At 35.2% G+C, this 15,992-nt stretch overlaps 1 protein-coding gene across 7 annotated transcripts in view; it reads right to left on the reverse strand.

The window, feature by feature from the left end:
• The window catches only part of LOC149803270 (uncharacterized), a 350,601-nt gene that overhangs the window by 194,187 nt on the left and 140,422 nt on the right, over nucleotides 1-15,992 (reverse strand). For all 7 annotated transcript variants that reach the window (XM_089952935.1, XM_089952932.1, XM_089952930.1 and 4 more), the window contains 2 exons: nucleotides 3,340-3,483; nucleotides 2,593-2,688 (listed from right to left, as the gene is read on the reverse strand). In XM_089952935.1, coding sequence (XP_089809061.1) covers nucleotides 2,593-2,688; nucleotides 3,340-3,483 — 240 coding nt within the window. The remainder of the gene's footprint in view (nucleotides 1-2,592; nucleotides 2,689-3,339; nucleotides 3,484-15,992) is intronic.

Here is a 15,992-nt window from a genome sequence, read left to right on the forward strand (position 1 = left end):
TTGTAATAAGTCTTATTAATCCCTAAATGACCAGCCAAAGGAGTTTCATGGGCCAGACTAAGAATTTCCTGTCTGTATGATTTTGGAACTACAATTTGATAGTTCACTGACCATTCGTCATCAGCAGGTACCTCGGGAGGTCTCCATTTTCTCATAACAATTCCATTTTTAATGAAATAACAGACAGGAACTTCAGTAGCTTCAGTTTCACTAATGGCCTTCTGAAACAAACAGGATATCTCAGGATCTTTTTCCTGTTCAACGACAAGTGATTGTCATTTGTCACCCTGATTAGAATAAAGAGAATAAATAGTTAAAAGAGGATCACTGTGATCAATACATTTTGATTGATCCATACAAGGAGTGAAAGTGACCTCATCAAAAGCCCAACCAATACATGTGTCAGCTAAAGGAATACTAAAGGAATACTTTCCTAATCAACATCATTCTCAAGAGCATTCTTTGCTATAGCTCTAGCAACTGCACAAGCTGGGTGTTAAATCAGGGAATTCTTTTTCAATTGGATCGACTTCCTGATCCAAACAAGGCTTGTCAGTTACAAGTGGATTAGCCTCAACCTTATCTCCTGCTAGGTTTTTGCCTAGTAATAAATGAATGCTCTCAATGGGTAAAGCATACACTGTTCCAACTGTCAAGGGTCCTGAGACTAAGTCTGATGACAAATTTACACAATGGAGAAGAACATTAACAAAGCCGCACTCTACTCCCTGAATAAGAACACTCTCGTTAAGAAGACTTCTGAGAAAAAAGGCAAAGTACCTACCGATGTCTGATTTTCTTTAGCTATGCCTATAGTGTTTTATAGTTTCTGTTATGAACCAGACTATAGTATATGTAGATTATTTCCTAGTCTGGTTCCCTGCTTAATATGCTCCCTGCATTGTTCTCTGCTATTCATATTGGGGTGAGCAACGCAGGGAGCATAAAAAGCAGGGAACCAGACTAATTATTCCTGCACTTGGCCTGCTTCCCAGCTTTATCATAAAACATGGCATCCCTATCAACGACCGTATCCCGAGAACAGACAGACACCACTGACCTATATGCAATCAATTATTACAACAACTGCTTGATTAGTAATGATTGTTCTGATCAAAAGCAAACATAAGAGGAATATTTAAGAAAAAAAGGATTGTTGCTGCCAGTGATAGATGCTACAACCAGGCTGAAGTACATGTCATGAATTGCCATTATAGTGCCAAAGTTGATGTAGTGGTGTGTATAGTTTGTCTATAGAGTTAATCCGTATTGCCAGGGATGAGTAAGGTCACTGTTTATTAAATAAGCAAGACAGAATCGTTTGCGGGATTTGATTGATAGTGTTCAAGACTTGTGATATTTGTTGTTTTTGACTCTGATGTTCAGTGATTACATCCCAATCACAAAGCTTTCGTCTCTTCAAGTTGGTGTGACTGGGTTACACACTTTGCTTATAGAGTTAATCCCTGTATGTCATATTTGAATGAAACCATTGACTTTGGTCTCCAAGTAAATGGTTTTGTTTCTGGATGAGATAATTGTTGCTTTTTATTTCATTGTTAGATATGCAATGCACATGTATAGATTTTTCATATTTTCCCATAGCCCAGTCAAATCATCTTTATGTTAGATATTATAAATGAGTACTAATAATTTGAACACCTAGAACCTTAATAACAATGGATGAACTTCCAACTAAAAACAGACAAATTTTAAGGTTGGAGAAAATAATTATTGTAACTGAAAGAAGTGAAAAAAAGCAAACCCCTCGCAAAAAAGCAGTTTAAACATCGGTAAAACAAATTTAGGTTGTTATAAAGGAAAACGAGCAATTCAGAAATCATTTCATATGCAAATGTAAATGTGATTCATGTTGAATGTTAGAAATATATCTTTATTGCTATATAATTTTGTTTTTAGATGAATGCATACAATATTTTGGCAAGAACTATTAATAAAGAATAGAATACATGTACAGTGATTGTGATTCTTTTTCTTGAAATTGTTCTGAAACTGGACCTTGGAAATTGGTCTACTTGTACAAATCTGCTATGAGAGATCACCTTTCTTGAGAGACCACTTTTTTGCTGGCAGAAGGGGTGGTATCTCATAACAGGTTTTACTGTACTGGCAATTTCAGTAACAAGTGGAGGAAAAATGCACCCAGCTTGATGAAAAATTTGTTATTGCTGTGTAATACTAAAAAAACTTGGTATCATGATCTGTCTGCTACAGGTTTCTAGGACAATATTTTAATTGTTGTTGATTGTTTGTGTCTGCATTACTGATATTTTGAGCCATCATGCAATCTGAACATGTAATAACAAACAAAAATGGGTCTTACCAGAATTTGTCTATCATGAAAAATGCAAAAGGTTTCCCTTTACATGAATTGTTTCAATCAAATTTTCAGCATATTCATAAAATATCTTCTCAGATGTATAGCACTATTTACAGAGGGAACAAATTTTTCATACAAAATGCCATGTTCCTAAATTGGAAAAACTAATTCACCTTTTGTTGCCAGTTTTACTGATATATGGTAATACACGTGACCTGAATACAAACTGAAACTGGCAAAATGCTTCATACCTGTATTGTCTGGAAGTGTGGCCTGGTCAGACTTCCTATCTTGCTGGAACTTCATGTTGCCAAAAAGCAGAACTGCAGACACAACCCTTAGAATTGCTAAAAATGAAAAAGTTTTTGATTTTACAGGTTCAAAAAGGTCATAGTGAAATAATGATATTGCAATGTCTCAGACTGTCAAGAATTTAAAAAAGGATGGTGAAGGATTTTATCATGAAAAGGTTTAATATCCCAATGTCCATATTTCTGAGACAGAGTATCCTAACAGGTCTTAAATGGAAACTGTCTTTATTTTAAATTTCCTTTATTCCAAATATCTTTGGACTCCTCAATAATTTTTATTCTGAAATCTCAATTATGCCATACTTACAGCACACACAAAAGTGACCTAAATGCAAAACTTAAATGAATGTACAGACATACAAGGATAATAACTATGTATGCCCTTACCACATTTTTGGTGGATTATAACAGCGGGATAGAGCCTGTTGAAAAGAAGAAAAAAACACCAACAACACAAGTGTCAAACAATATGCCTAGTGTTTAACAGTCCTCTATGACGGCGACAGCAGGGTATGGTTGACACTGGAGATTACTGACAATTATTCACCTTCACCTTATTGCAGCCTTGAACAAAAACATTTGCAGAACCCGTTATTTTCTTAGATGCACTCAGCAGTAACTGGTCACATGAGTGCTACTGATGAAAGATTCACAACCATTTAAACAAGTCTTATGCTTTCATATTACCTGATTGGTCTTCTGCTGTTATACCCATGATATTCATGGACTCTATTGTATGCCGGAATTCCTGGGCATCATCAACCCCAGGTACAGGGATAGAACCAAAACTGAGGAATCTATAGCTCTTGGCATCTTCCAACAGAAACTCCTCTGCAAGAAAGGGAAATTTTAAATACTAAACATGAGTTTAAAGAATAATGCCTTTTTAAAAGGTAATTTTGCAGTGAACCTTAAACAAAGGGTTCAGTGGAACAGTGACTAGACTGAGAATTATAATAACCTTGCAATTTGCTTTCACAGGAATGACCAGAAATCATACCATACTGTGACAAGGGAGTAAAACTCAATTGTCAAGTAATTTAATATCAAAGTTTATGTTAAATGCAGCAGCTGGTGAAGAAGATGTAGAAGATCATGCTTTAGTATGTTTGATCTGACAACCAAAAGAGGAGTGATACCCATGTTGTACTAGCCAAATTTTATGTAGTAAAGTAAATGCACTTTTGGACCCCAAACTACAAGCTGATATTTATAAAATACCTCGCAACAACGAAAACCTCATTCGAATGAAAAATTCTTAAAAAAATTTTTTTTTGACACTGCGAATGAAAAAAATGTATGATGTGATTTCTCTGATATTACAATAAAAGGAAGAAAAAAGCCTGCCATTTTAACATCATAGAATCATTCTGTCAACAGATCTGTTCCATATGTTAAGTAGAAGCCATGCATTTAATCTGGTAAAGACTAATGGTATAGAATTAAGTTATTCAACAAGAGTGTCAGAAGTGACACATTATATGCCTCTCCTGTGTTTAATAGTCCTCCATTAAAATCACTGAAATTTTTTCTCTTATCAGTCAATGACACTGACCTTGGATCCCAAAATCAACAACCCTAGTCAGACATAACTTCATAATGAACTCGCTTTCCAGGCATGATGAAGCAGAATAATTCTCATCCATTCACATCAGCCATTTGTACTGTTAATTGGGAAATTGCCCTGCCTTTTCCCTCACATGGAATTTTTTATATTTCCTCAACCAATCAGAACATTTGTATTGTGAATTCGAAAATCACTTAAGTCTTTTCCTCCATGTTGAAATTTGTTTTTCTTTCTTAACTAATTGAAGCATTACTCTGCTGCTCTGAACATGGTTCCCACGCTTTTCTAAATATAAATTTCCAAGTCTTTTCCAGGTGTTTTCCAGGATGAAATTAATTTTTTCAAGGTTAATATATGACCATTACTGAATGGAATTAAAGAACATTCTGGATTATTATTAAACATGCCTTTTCCAAATCTGAAGATGTTTCTCTTTCAAGACTCCAAAACATGTCGGAAAAGATGATCATGTACAAAACCACAAAATGAGTCACACGAAACAAATCTGACTATATTCCTACAAATTGGCATTTAAAGCCATTTCAATGTACAGAATACAAATTCTAACTTTACTTTGCTGACCTACATTATGTTGCTACATGGAAAGAACATAATAGGCATAAATTATTTTGTTTCCTTTCAAACCTTTAAGTCTAAAGAATTCTAGAGCAATAGATGTGCATGTTATACAAAGCAAACGTTTCCTATCATAGTATGAAAAAAAACCCCAATAAATGCAAAGTATTAGAATCTTATCTTGTAACGAAATAAGTTTAACCCTAAATTTATGTGTGCCAATTAAACCTCAAACAAAAGTTTTCAATCAACATAAACTCCTTAGGACAATTTGTTTAAAATATTTCATCATTTAAAGACCTTTACAAAAGGATTGATTTAAATTTTGCCAAAAGACCTTCAAAACTATATATTGTTGTATAAACAAGAACTGAACTTTCTGTAAAATCAAATTGTCTTCTTATAGCACAATAAACCAGTCCCAAAACCTGTACTAATACATGGGCTCTTATCATTTCTTGATATATAATAAAAGGGACAACAATTTCCCATTTCTCCTGCATTCTATTTAAGATCTGAATCTAAAGCTTCAAGCTACATGTCACTGTGTACTAGTTTCACACCAAAGTTCAGCTCCACACCAAAGTTCAGCTCAGATTTGAAATTGTCTAATTCGTGTTTCCTCCAAATATTCCAACCCCATTTTTCACATCTGGACATTCAGGATGGAGTGTGGGTTCAGAACAATTACATACCAAAACTTTGGAATCTGCCACCACCGTATGATAGCTTAGCAGCGGGCCTAGCAAATTTAAACTATGTTATATCAACTTAAGGCTGCATGAAATCGATAGGAAAATTATTGATTTATTTTCTCAAAAATGGCAATTATTATAATCGTTATGTCTTTAACCCAATGACAGACTTGACGAAACTCTGTATAGCTGAAACATGACCCGGTAATAGCCATTTGCGGTAACTCTCACACAATGTCATCGGAAGTCCAATAGTCATTTAATATCAATAATAAACTCTGTTTTAATGTCAATGTACAAAATTTCATTTATATTAAATGAAAGTCTGATACCTTTTGTAAAAACCAGAAAGAATATATAATTCTCAACATATTTATTTCGAGAACAACTACTTGGCCAGTCTGATTCATCAAGCACAGTAGTCTGGTTTCATGCTTCATATGCTACCTGCGTGAAAGCATATGTCAACTTGGCAATCACGCGATGCAACAAACCTTTTGAAGTTGGTCTCGGAATAAATATAGAGAATTTTGTACTCTTTTGTTTTTTGTATTTTGATTGCAACCAGTACACGACTTTCATTTCATTTTTTCTTTTATATTTACCTTCCATATAAAAAAATATACGGATATCGAACTGTCTGTGAAACAAAAAGTCTACCAGACGAATCTAAACCACTGAGTATTTGGTTGTTGTTGCTGTTGTTGTTGTAGGGTTTAACGCCATTTTTCAGCACACGATAGGCTATACATGGCAGCCAGTATCAATGATGGAGGAAGAACCTGGAAAACCCCGGAAAGAAACACAGACCCACAAAAAGCTACAGCCAAGCTTTCTCACATACCCACATTAGCCGAATCCGAAACTCGAACCCACACAGACAGAGGTGAGATGGCAGTGATCCATAACGTAGAGCGCTTTAGACCACTCGGGGCCCCACTGAGCATTTGGATTGTCTCAACAAATATATTTATGGCAAGCACCCAAATGATCCATACTACAACCTCCTAATGTTCTTGTTAGAACTCGATAAATTTAACTCACGATCAGTTCAGTTATGACTCAATTGCGCAATTGTTTTGGACGTCAAGTTATGGAGGAAAATTCCCGGGGTTTTGCGGACTTTTGTCAATATTTGCAAAATTGAAGGACTTTTCACGGTCGGGAAAAACATTATCATTTCTCCCGACTTTTTCCTGATAGCATGGGAACCCTGTTTGAAAAAGTAACAGCAACAGTGACCGGATTTGTATGAAATGAAATCCAGTTAAAAGTGTTGATATAGGGGTAACCATGCCATGCTAGTACACCTCTCCCTCGATAACTCACGCACATAGGGGTCTAAAAACATCAACTGCACTATAAGTGAGGCATGAGTTATCGAAGGGACCTATTAAAAAAGCCAAAACCAATAAAGGGATCAACATAAAGGCAAAAGGCAGGTGGCAGGTTGTAGTGTTGACTACTCAATTGATAATCGTGCCGAGATTAACTGTGAATAAATATCGCTTCATAATGTGTACTTTGTTCATTTTTTCCTCATTGACCAACATTAATTTCAGGATAAATTACAGTATATTGAGGATATCATCAAAAACATATTCCACATGGTTTCCATTCGCTTAACATGTGTACCACTTCACACATTGTGTACTACGTCACTAATTTGTGTGTTGAATTGGATACATTCTAGTTTTATTGTTTGATCCAAATTTGATGGGGTTTTTTAAATACAAAAGATCGACACTCTTTTCGAGAAACATTGTTCATTGATCGATCGGTCAATAGATAGATTTGATTGTGGTAGAAGTAAAATGGAGGAAAAAAATCACATGGGTTAATCATTACCAACATGAATTTAATGGGTCTACAAATTTAAAACAACTTAAATTTGAACAGGATAATACTTGCCGTCTGTGACACGCTTGACAAATATACAATGCTGTGGGACATTTCTGCACACTTAAGGTTTCCATCTCCAATACTGAAGCAAAACGCATACCGAATTCGACCGATTGACGAAAATAAAATACAGCAATGCTTACCATTTGAAAAGAGGCAATTGTCACCAGAATATTCTGTTCAAAATAATATTAATTTTGGACACAGGGGATATCACCCCCATGTTTTCCTGACTCGCGATATGTCGGATTATTCTGCGCACAGCATTGAAAAGATGTCATGTTTATCCATCGTGCTATAGAAATGAAATACAATACTTTGGACTGTTTCTGTCAGCAGTTCAGTCAAGTAATTAGGTCAGGTCTATAGCTAGTTTTACAAAATTAAAGGTAAAAATGCCAATAAATGGCAAGAGATATTAAGCAAACTAAACTGATCTTGTCAACGTTTTATAAAAAATAAGCTATTATGTGGAAGAAAAACAACAATGAATAGTATGTAATGTGTTCACAACATCTTACTGATGGTGAAAAAATTACTAAAGAATTTAGAAACAGACTATACACTGGTGAATTTCTTGAGAATTTATGTTCTAGCGGCAAGTTGACACGTTAGGTAGCAGATGATTTTGTACGTGTGGGACAACTTCTTGCAAAATTGGAAACATGGCTTAAAATGCAGTATTGTTTTAAGGTATACATTTCCCTCTTGTATATAATGTATTTATTTGTATGATTCTAAAAGATACATTGTAAATCGGATTTTCTGGGTTACCGGTTCAAGAAGGTCATGGAGTGGGTCTTGATGTCGACATTTGGAAATCACATTTTCATATGCATTTCGAGCTGATATGCAGGATATTTTTGTAATCTTTATGAATATCACTTCCCTTAATTAAAGTATGATCGTTCTTTGTTGATACAAAATGGATTTTTGAACAAAATTAACACGTGATTCAATGTTTACAGAAATGACGTATCGTTGCGCAGAATTACCTGACGTGCAGAATTAGCCGACATGGTGGTAACTTCACATTTTGAAAAAAATGTTAATTTTTTTGTGTTACTCCTTGATTTCTCTGCCGTCAAGCAAAATCCCACAGATTTCTCAACTGTATGATCTTTACAGAGTCAACATTTTGTGTCTCCAGCCACCGTATAAAAATGTGAAACTACATTTTCGATTGGTCAAATAAAATGAATTTTGATAATGGTAGTGACCACAAGAACTTATGCTCAGATTTGCATGCTTCTGAATTTTTTCTTGTACCTAATTTGCTTGATTTGATACAAAAGACGTATTCAAAGTGATAAAACAACACAGGTCTCTTTTAATTGATTTTTTAATGCAACAAACACTTCCCCAAGTTGTTGATTAAAACAAAGCCGGCATGTAATTAGGTTCTCACAGAAGTACTCAGAGGTTTCAATGTGACAGTCGATTGTCTCTTTTCATGTTTTCAAAGAACAGAATATGCTGCAATTATAATGTTTACACTGAAAAGGAATTAAAGGATTATAATGTGACTTTCACATAGCAAGACATTTAATTGGTGTTTATTTCATTCTCTGTTGTCACCTGTTAGCATTTACCAAAGTTTACATTGATGGCTGTTTCACCAGACTGTTTATTTACAGTGTATTGACAACTATTTATCATAAAAAACTTACATAATATATGATAACTTATTTAGAACTTGCAAATTTCACAGTATGGATTCTATCTTTACAGGCATTAATCACCATTTTCGATGATAAAACGAGCGATGTATCAAGGTTTAATTTACCAATTCTTATTGTAATTTTTTCATGTTCAGCACATTTTTAAGATATTTATAAAATATTTTCTTTTGAAAAAATCGGGAGCCATGCCAGAAACAGCATTATAAGCAGGATTGCAAGTTATCCAGGCGTGAGTTATCAAGGAGTGGTGTACTTCGTGCATTTCGGCAACAGATGTATGTTGTTCTTTATTGCAGACCAAAAATTTAATTATTTTTTTTTAGGAAACTACTCCAAATATAGTTCTTTTTGTGGAAGGAAGATCTAATTATGTGAAATTAAAGGGCTTTTAAAGGCCACTTGTAACAAGTAAAGAGTTTTCGTTTCTGGGTTGAAGTTAAGAACTTTTATAAGCTACCCATGAAATTCAGTGACTTTTCAAGGCAGTGTGAACCCTGCTTTTATTAAGTTTAGTCCAAGCCCGTTTCAATAAACATCAAACTTTCTTCCTCAAACTGAGATTTATGCACATCCATCTAAGTTCCTGGTTGAATAATGATTTTTTTCTTCAAAATAATGTTTAACAGGAATTAGGTACTGAAATATTTTTTCCTTAACTCTTCACAAGATATGACAAGTTCTGATACGTGTCTTGCTTACTTACGAATGTGCCTTTTCCCCTCCATGATGATTTTTGATAAGTACTGAACATCCCTAATGTCCATATTTTGCGAGTTTAAAAATAAAAGCATGTCTGGGGGACAATTTCGCCAAAAGACTGCAGTAAATTATAAAAGAAAACTCTAAATCTGAGTTTTCTGGCTTTAGTAATAATCAGATACCTAGCGATTCAGATGTCTCTGACCCCGAATCAGAGTAAAAGTACAGAGCAAGGATGCACAAAATGGCAGTCATTGCAAAGTTCCCATGTGTAATCTTCCTTCCGGTCCTAAATTACCTGATGATTTCAATCTTTCCATGGAAAAACCAGTTGACTACCTCTCTCTTTTCATATAGGACACCATGTTTGAAACCATAGCCAACGAAACCAATTTATATGCGAGGTAATGGTAAGCTAATACAACAGACAAGCATTGGTAACCTGTCACATCAGACAAAATTAAAGCTAATATCAGGTTAAATATCATTATGCGTGTTTCTCCATGTCATTCTTACCAGAATTACTGGTACACAAATAAATTTTTAGAGTCTAGAGGATTTATGAACACAATTACCAAAAGCAAGTGGGAGACAGTCAGTATTTTCATATCAATGCAAAAGCCTCACAGATGCAAAGAAATGATTCCAGTTATCATCCCATCAACAAGGTAAACCCTCTTCATGACATGGTATTGGCCAATTTCTAATAATACTACCAGCATTCCACAGAGATTGCAAATGATAAGGCAATGAAGGAATACTGGTCATTCAGAACTGATTCAATACATGCCTGCCAAACCAGACAAATTTGGAATCAAATTTGGGCCAGGTGTGATGGAGTTAACTCCAGTATTTATCTGTATTGTGGTAAGAAGGATCAAAGTGAATTCCAGGAAGGTATGGATAAGGGTATTGCGTTGTTTATGATCTTTCATGAAATCTAATGGGGAAAAAAATCATCATTTATACTTTGAAAGGTACATTTTCAGTATTACTCTAGCTGAACACCTGGAAGAAGATAATAATTACACCTGTGGCACTATATGCAGCAATCAAAAAAGTCTTCCACCATTTTTTAGGGCAAAAGAGTCTGTGATAATAAGCACCATTTTTTAGGGCAAAAGAGTCTGTGATAAGGAGTCAAATACCTAACAGGACAATCAAAAACCTATGTGAAGGTATCTATAGCACTAACTTCATGGAATAACAACAGCATTATTGATGATGATGATGATGATGATGACAATGAGTGACAGAGGTGGGAAGAGAAAAGGTCATTGTCACCCAGCCCAAAGGTTATTCATTTTTAAAATAAGCATATAATAATAATAATAATAATGAGGACTTTGTATAGCACCTAATCTTTAGAAGCTCTAAGCACTTTACAACATTAGACAACACCTATAAGATAAAAAACACATAATGATATGATTACAAAAACAATCACCATGAAATTAGAAAACAAAAAAACATGCTAAGAATATTTAAGGTAGGAAACATTATTAGGTCTTTAAGTTTGTTCTTGCAGTCGAAATAAGTGAGTTTTGAGAGCACTCTTGAATGTGATCACTGTTTCTTTGTGTCTAAGTTCAGTGGGCAATTCATTCCACATTTTTGGGCCCTGGTATGCAAAAGAACGCTGTCCACATGACTTTGTTTTCATAGTGGGAATAATGAGTACACGTTTGTCAGAAGAGGAGCATAAGTATCTTGCTGGTGTGTACACATGGGTGAGGTCGGATAGGTATGTTGGACTAGAGTCCGACAGTGAAACGTAGCACAGAGAACAAATTTTGTGTTTGATTCTGGATCGAATGGATAGCCAGTGTAGGGTACAGAGCAGCAAGGAGGTGTGCTCTGATCGTGATACTCTAAGTATGATCTGAGCAGCTGTGTTTTGAACATTCTGAAGTTTCTGGAGCAGATATTGAGATGAACCAGACAGAATTGAGTTACAATAGTCAAGTCCTGAATGTGCTAATGAACACACAAGTGTTTTAGTGGCATCAACTGAAAGATATTTGCGAATTGAGCTGATGCGTCTCAGCTCAAGATATGCAGCCTTGCATATGTTCATGACATGTTGGTGCAATGTGAGAGTACTGTCCAGAGTAACACCTAGGTTTCGTACTGATTGTGTGAATTTAATGTTGGTGATGCTGATATTTATTGTTTGAGGTAAAGGATGTGAATGAGAAAGTCTTTGTGTTGTGATCAGAATGGCCTCAGTTTCATCATCATTCATCTGCAGCTTGTTACATGTCATCCATGTTTTCACATCAGAAATGCACCTCTCTCCACCTTGGATGGTAGCATCAACTTCAGTTGGGTGGCTAAGTTTGTAAATTTGGGTGACATCAGCGTACAATTGGTGAGGCACTGGATGATGATCTATGACACTCCATAAGAATGGAGTAGATATTTATGACCAGTTCAGATAGCAATACGCTGCAAGACGACCAAGCAAAAAATACATCTGGTACATTATTTGGTTCATCATTGATTATTGTTGAATTAATGCTTATCTCATCTACAAACAGGCATCAACCAGGCAGTAAGCAGTGTCCAGTACACACACATGCTAACTTTATCCTGGAACTTGCAGAAGAAAACAGTTAACTGTGCAGTAAAATGGTGGTTCCAGGGAGATTCTTGTGCTAATCGACAACAGCATATATGTACATGGTTACCTGGAGTAAAAGATATCTAAATCTTTTTTTTCAGAGAAAAGTTCATCACGAAACTCTCTATGGTTGCTGTGTGTGCAATATATCTATATATGAGATGTCTACCAGCTTGAAGCACATCATGAATACATTGTGTTTCAAACAGACTGTAAAATTATTTTTTTTCTGTATCTAAAGCAGAAATATTAGGTTCTGCTGGGTTTTTTTTATTTAACTATTTTTCACCTGTATAGTGATACTGTAACTGTTCATCATCTGGAAAACTTTGTTTCAAATTTAAAATTAATTTCCTGCCAATTGTTTTGATGTATAATTTATTTGATAGATGGACTTTGTATACAGAGAAGGAAACATGAAACAGGTCAGCATTATATTCCAGTTATTTTAGTTAAAACCCTTCAGGGGGCACCTTGGCTAAGAGTAATGCAGTATTGCATATAGAGTATATATTATAACACTATCAATATCAACTTTCACTCAACTGTCTGGAAAGCAAGTCAGAAGTCAGAATGGACCAATTCTTACTTAGCTGAATAAATAAATATAGCAAGATTTACAGTTCATAATATGGTAGGGTTGTAGGATTTTACCAAAATACAAGAATTTTTCCTTATTTTATCTCCCCTCATCACATGCAAATAGTTGCCCCTGGACTGGACTATCTCAGACCAACACAAATGAGGTTTCAAGTCTCTCCCCCCACCAACATCACCACCACACACACACAACAGTTGTAATTAATCAAACGGTAAGAGAGTTTCAGTCCAAAACAGAGACAAACAGTCTAGTGGAGTAGTACTAGGTTTTATAACAAATTTGACCCTAGCAGATTATTTTGATCACTTCATGAGAAGAGGAAAGAAAAGATTAATTAGGATGATCATTTTATACATCTAGACAGGTGAATGAATAATTATATAGGTAGGTAGGAGGGGTTTTCTGTACATCATCACAATCTTGTCCATATAAAAAGAGAGAAAAGTAGCTAGCAAAAATTGCAAAGGTAAAAAAAAAACTTGACTGAAGTTTTAAGGAAGATGAAATCTTCCAACTCAAAAGTAAACATTCTGAGATAAATGATAAAGGTAAAGATGTTTTGATGACTGACTGGTTGGCTGAAAGAATGGTTAGACGAATAGAAGGATGCAAAGACAGATAGGCAAAAAGAGAGAGATTAAACCCCATAAAACAAAACATAAATCGCTCCTTTCCACCAATCACTTCATGAATCATGCCCTTATGACTAATGAACCCACTTATAACATAGGGTCAGGCATGGATCCCATTTTTTTAAACTAGAAAATATCCAATAAATTGGCCCCAATTTGTTGAACATGCAGAACATAGTAACCAAATTTGTTAAATGAAACCTTGATATATTGCTCATTTTACCATAAAAAATGAAGTTAGAATCAACATCATAAAATTCTCAATAAGAAGTGATATATTTTTTTTAGAACATTTTAAATAACAATATTCAATGAAATCTGATCAAAAGTGTCACAAAGGCATACTGGAGGAGCACTTTCATAAATAAATACTAATTAAAATAAGTTTTGTCATGTGAAACTTTGTGTCTAAGTTTTATCTTACAGTTCCAGTCAAGTGTAATCATCATAAATACAATGTGCCTTTTGTATTCAAATGTGAAATACCATAAAAGCTATGTACACCATCATTTCTGTGAGATCCTAATTAACTGTTTTGATATCTGACTTGCAGAAGTATTTGTTGTCATGTTGCATTGAATTGCTTTGTATTATCACGTAAATTATGTCCTTTGTATCAAATTATATTATGGGGGTGGAACAAAAGAAAAGTTACAAGGCAAATCAAACTGTAAGAGCTATCAGTCAATGCTGCATGTCAGGTCTACTCATTTCAATTGCTTATAGTGTGGAATGTTTATGGACCCTATTGTTATTGAGGGAGAGGTCTGATGTGAACTCAAATTCAGATTTGCCAGCACATTATGTGCAAAGTAGATCAGGGTTTTTGCAGGTTTGCAGTTGAACTCAACATATAAGCAAGTATGTACAGTACTTCACAATTTCAATCAGGCTGCAACACAGTGATACCTGCCTTAGAGGACACATATCAAGGACACCTACTTATAAACAACAACAGTTATAAACCTATTTTCTTATGTTGACAAAATACATGTATATTATCTTTATATGAAATGCACATGTCCATTAAGGACACAACAGTGTACCTACTACTGTACATGTTCCTGTGGGTTTTTTTTTTAATCTATGCCATACAAGGCTACCATTGCTATCTTCCCCAAGTTAATAAATTAATGGGTTTTCTGGGCTTGGCAGATATTTGAATCAAGGTTATAGAATTATAATCATCGGTCGCTATTTGGAAAATGTAACAAGACATTTTTTGCAGGTCCCTGGGACTCAAAGACTTTTAATTAGGATGAAGAGTTCCAAAAGAGAAAGTTGAGTCAGGACTGTATGGCTTTCTGTTTCATGGATACATGTCGCTGTTCCCTTACAAAAGAATAATTTTCATCTCAATAACCATGATTTGCTACAATGCATTTCGAATGCACATGTACATGTGTGTATTTTACCAATGTCCATCATTACGTGTCAACATAATGTTAAGTTTGATAGCCCTGACAGATTCCAATAGGAATAATGCACTTTTATACAAAGTCTACACAACTGACCAGAATCTTACAAAAATGTGAATCAGCATTACATCTACCATTGTTGTTCTCATCATTATTATCATCATCATCACTGTTATAATGCTGGTCAACTTGACTGATTTGAAAACTGCCTCCTACCCTCTCAGGATTCATGTTTGGCATCAGCAATTTGTAAGGGCATGTTTGTCACATCTGTAAATAATAAGGGGCCTCTTGCCCCTTTCCTCAACACCTCTAGAAAACTGACATTATCATGTTTTACAAAGAAGGTCTTTATCTTACTGTGTTTATTCTGTTTGCCACAGATTTTCTACAGAACAGAGTTAAAACCTAGCATCCGGCTTCTTCAGGAAACTGGTAAGGGAGATATCAGTAAGGGCTTGATTTACCAAACAGGACCTACTTCAGTATTAATTGATATATAAATAACATTAAGAAGTGACATCCTTAAGAAGAACAACTGTGAAAAAGGAATAAATATACACATACCATCAATACATTGCTGTTGTTGTTTTTCTTATAGGGTTTAACGCCATTTAACAGCACAAGATAGGCTATACATGGTGGCCAGTATTAATGGTGGAGGAAGAACCCGAGAAAAACCCAGGAAAGAACCACCAACCCACGAGAAGGTACCGGCAAGCTTTCTCACATATCCACATTGGCCGAGCCCGAGACTCAAACCTACGCAGACAGAGGTGAGATGGCAGTGATCCGTGATGGAGAGCGCTTTAGACCACTCAGTCACTCGGGGCCCCCCATACCATCAACAGAAAGGCATATAAAATCTACACTTACATTGATTTTACAGTTTACAGTGATCAAGCTGCAAGTGACGCTATTATAATAGGTCTAATTTTGCTGTAC

The sequence above is a fragment of the Sinohyriopsis cumingii genome, chromosome 3 (genome assembly GCF_028554795.1).
Source record: "Sinohyriopsis cumingii isolate HCF-2022 chromosome 3, ASM2855479v2, whole genome shotgun sequence".
NCBI classification, from domain to species: Eukaryota; Metazoa; Mollusca; class Bivalvia; order Unionida; family Unionidae; genus Sinohyriopsis; species Sinohyriopsis cumingii.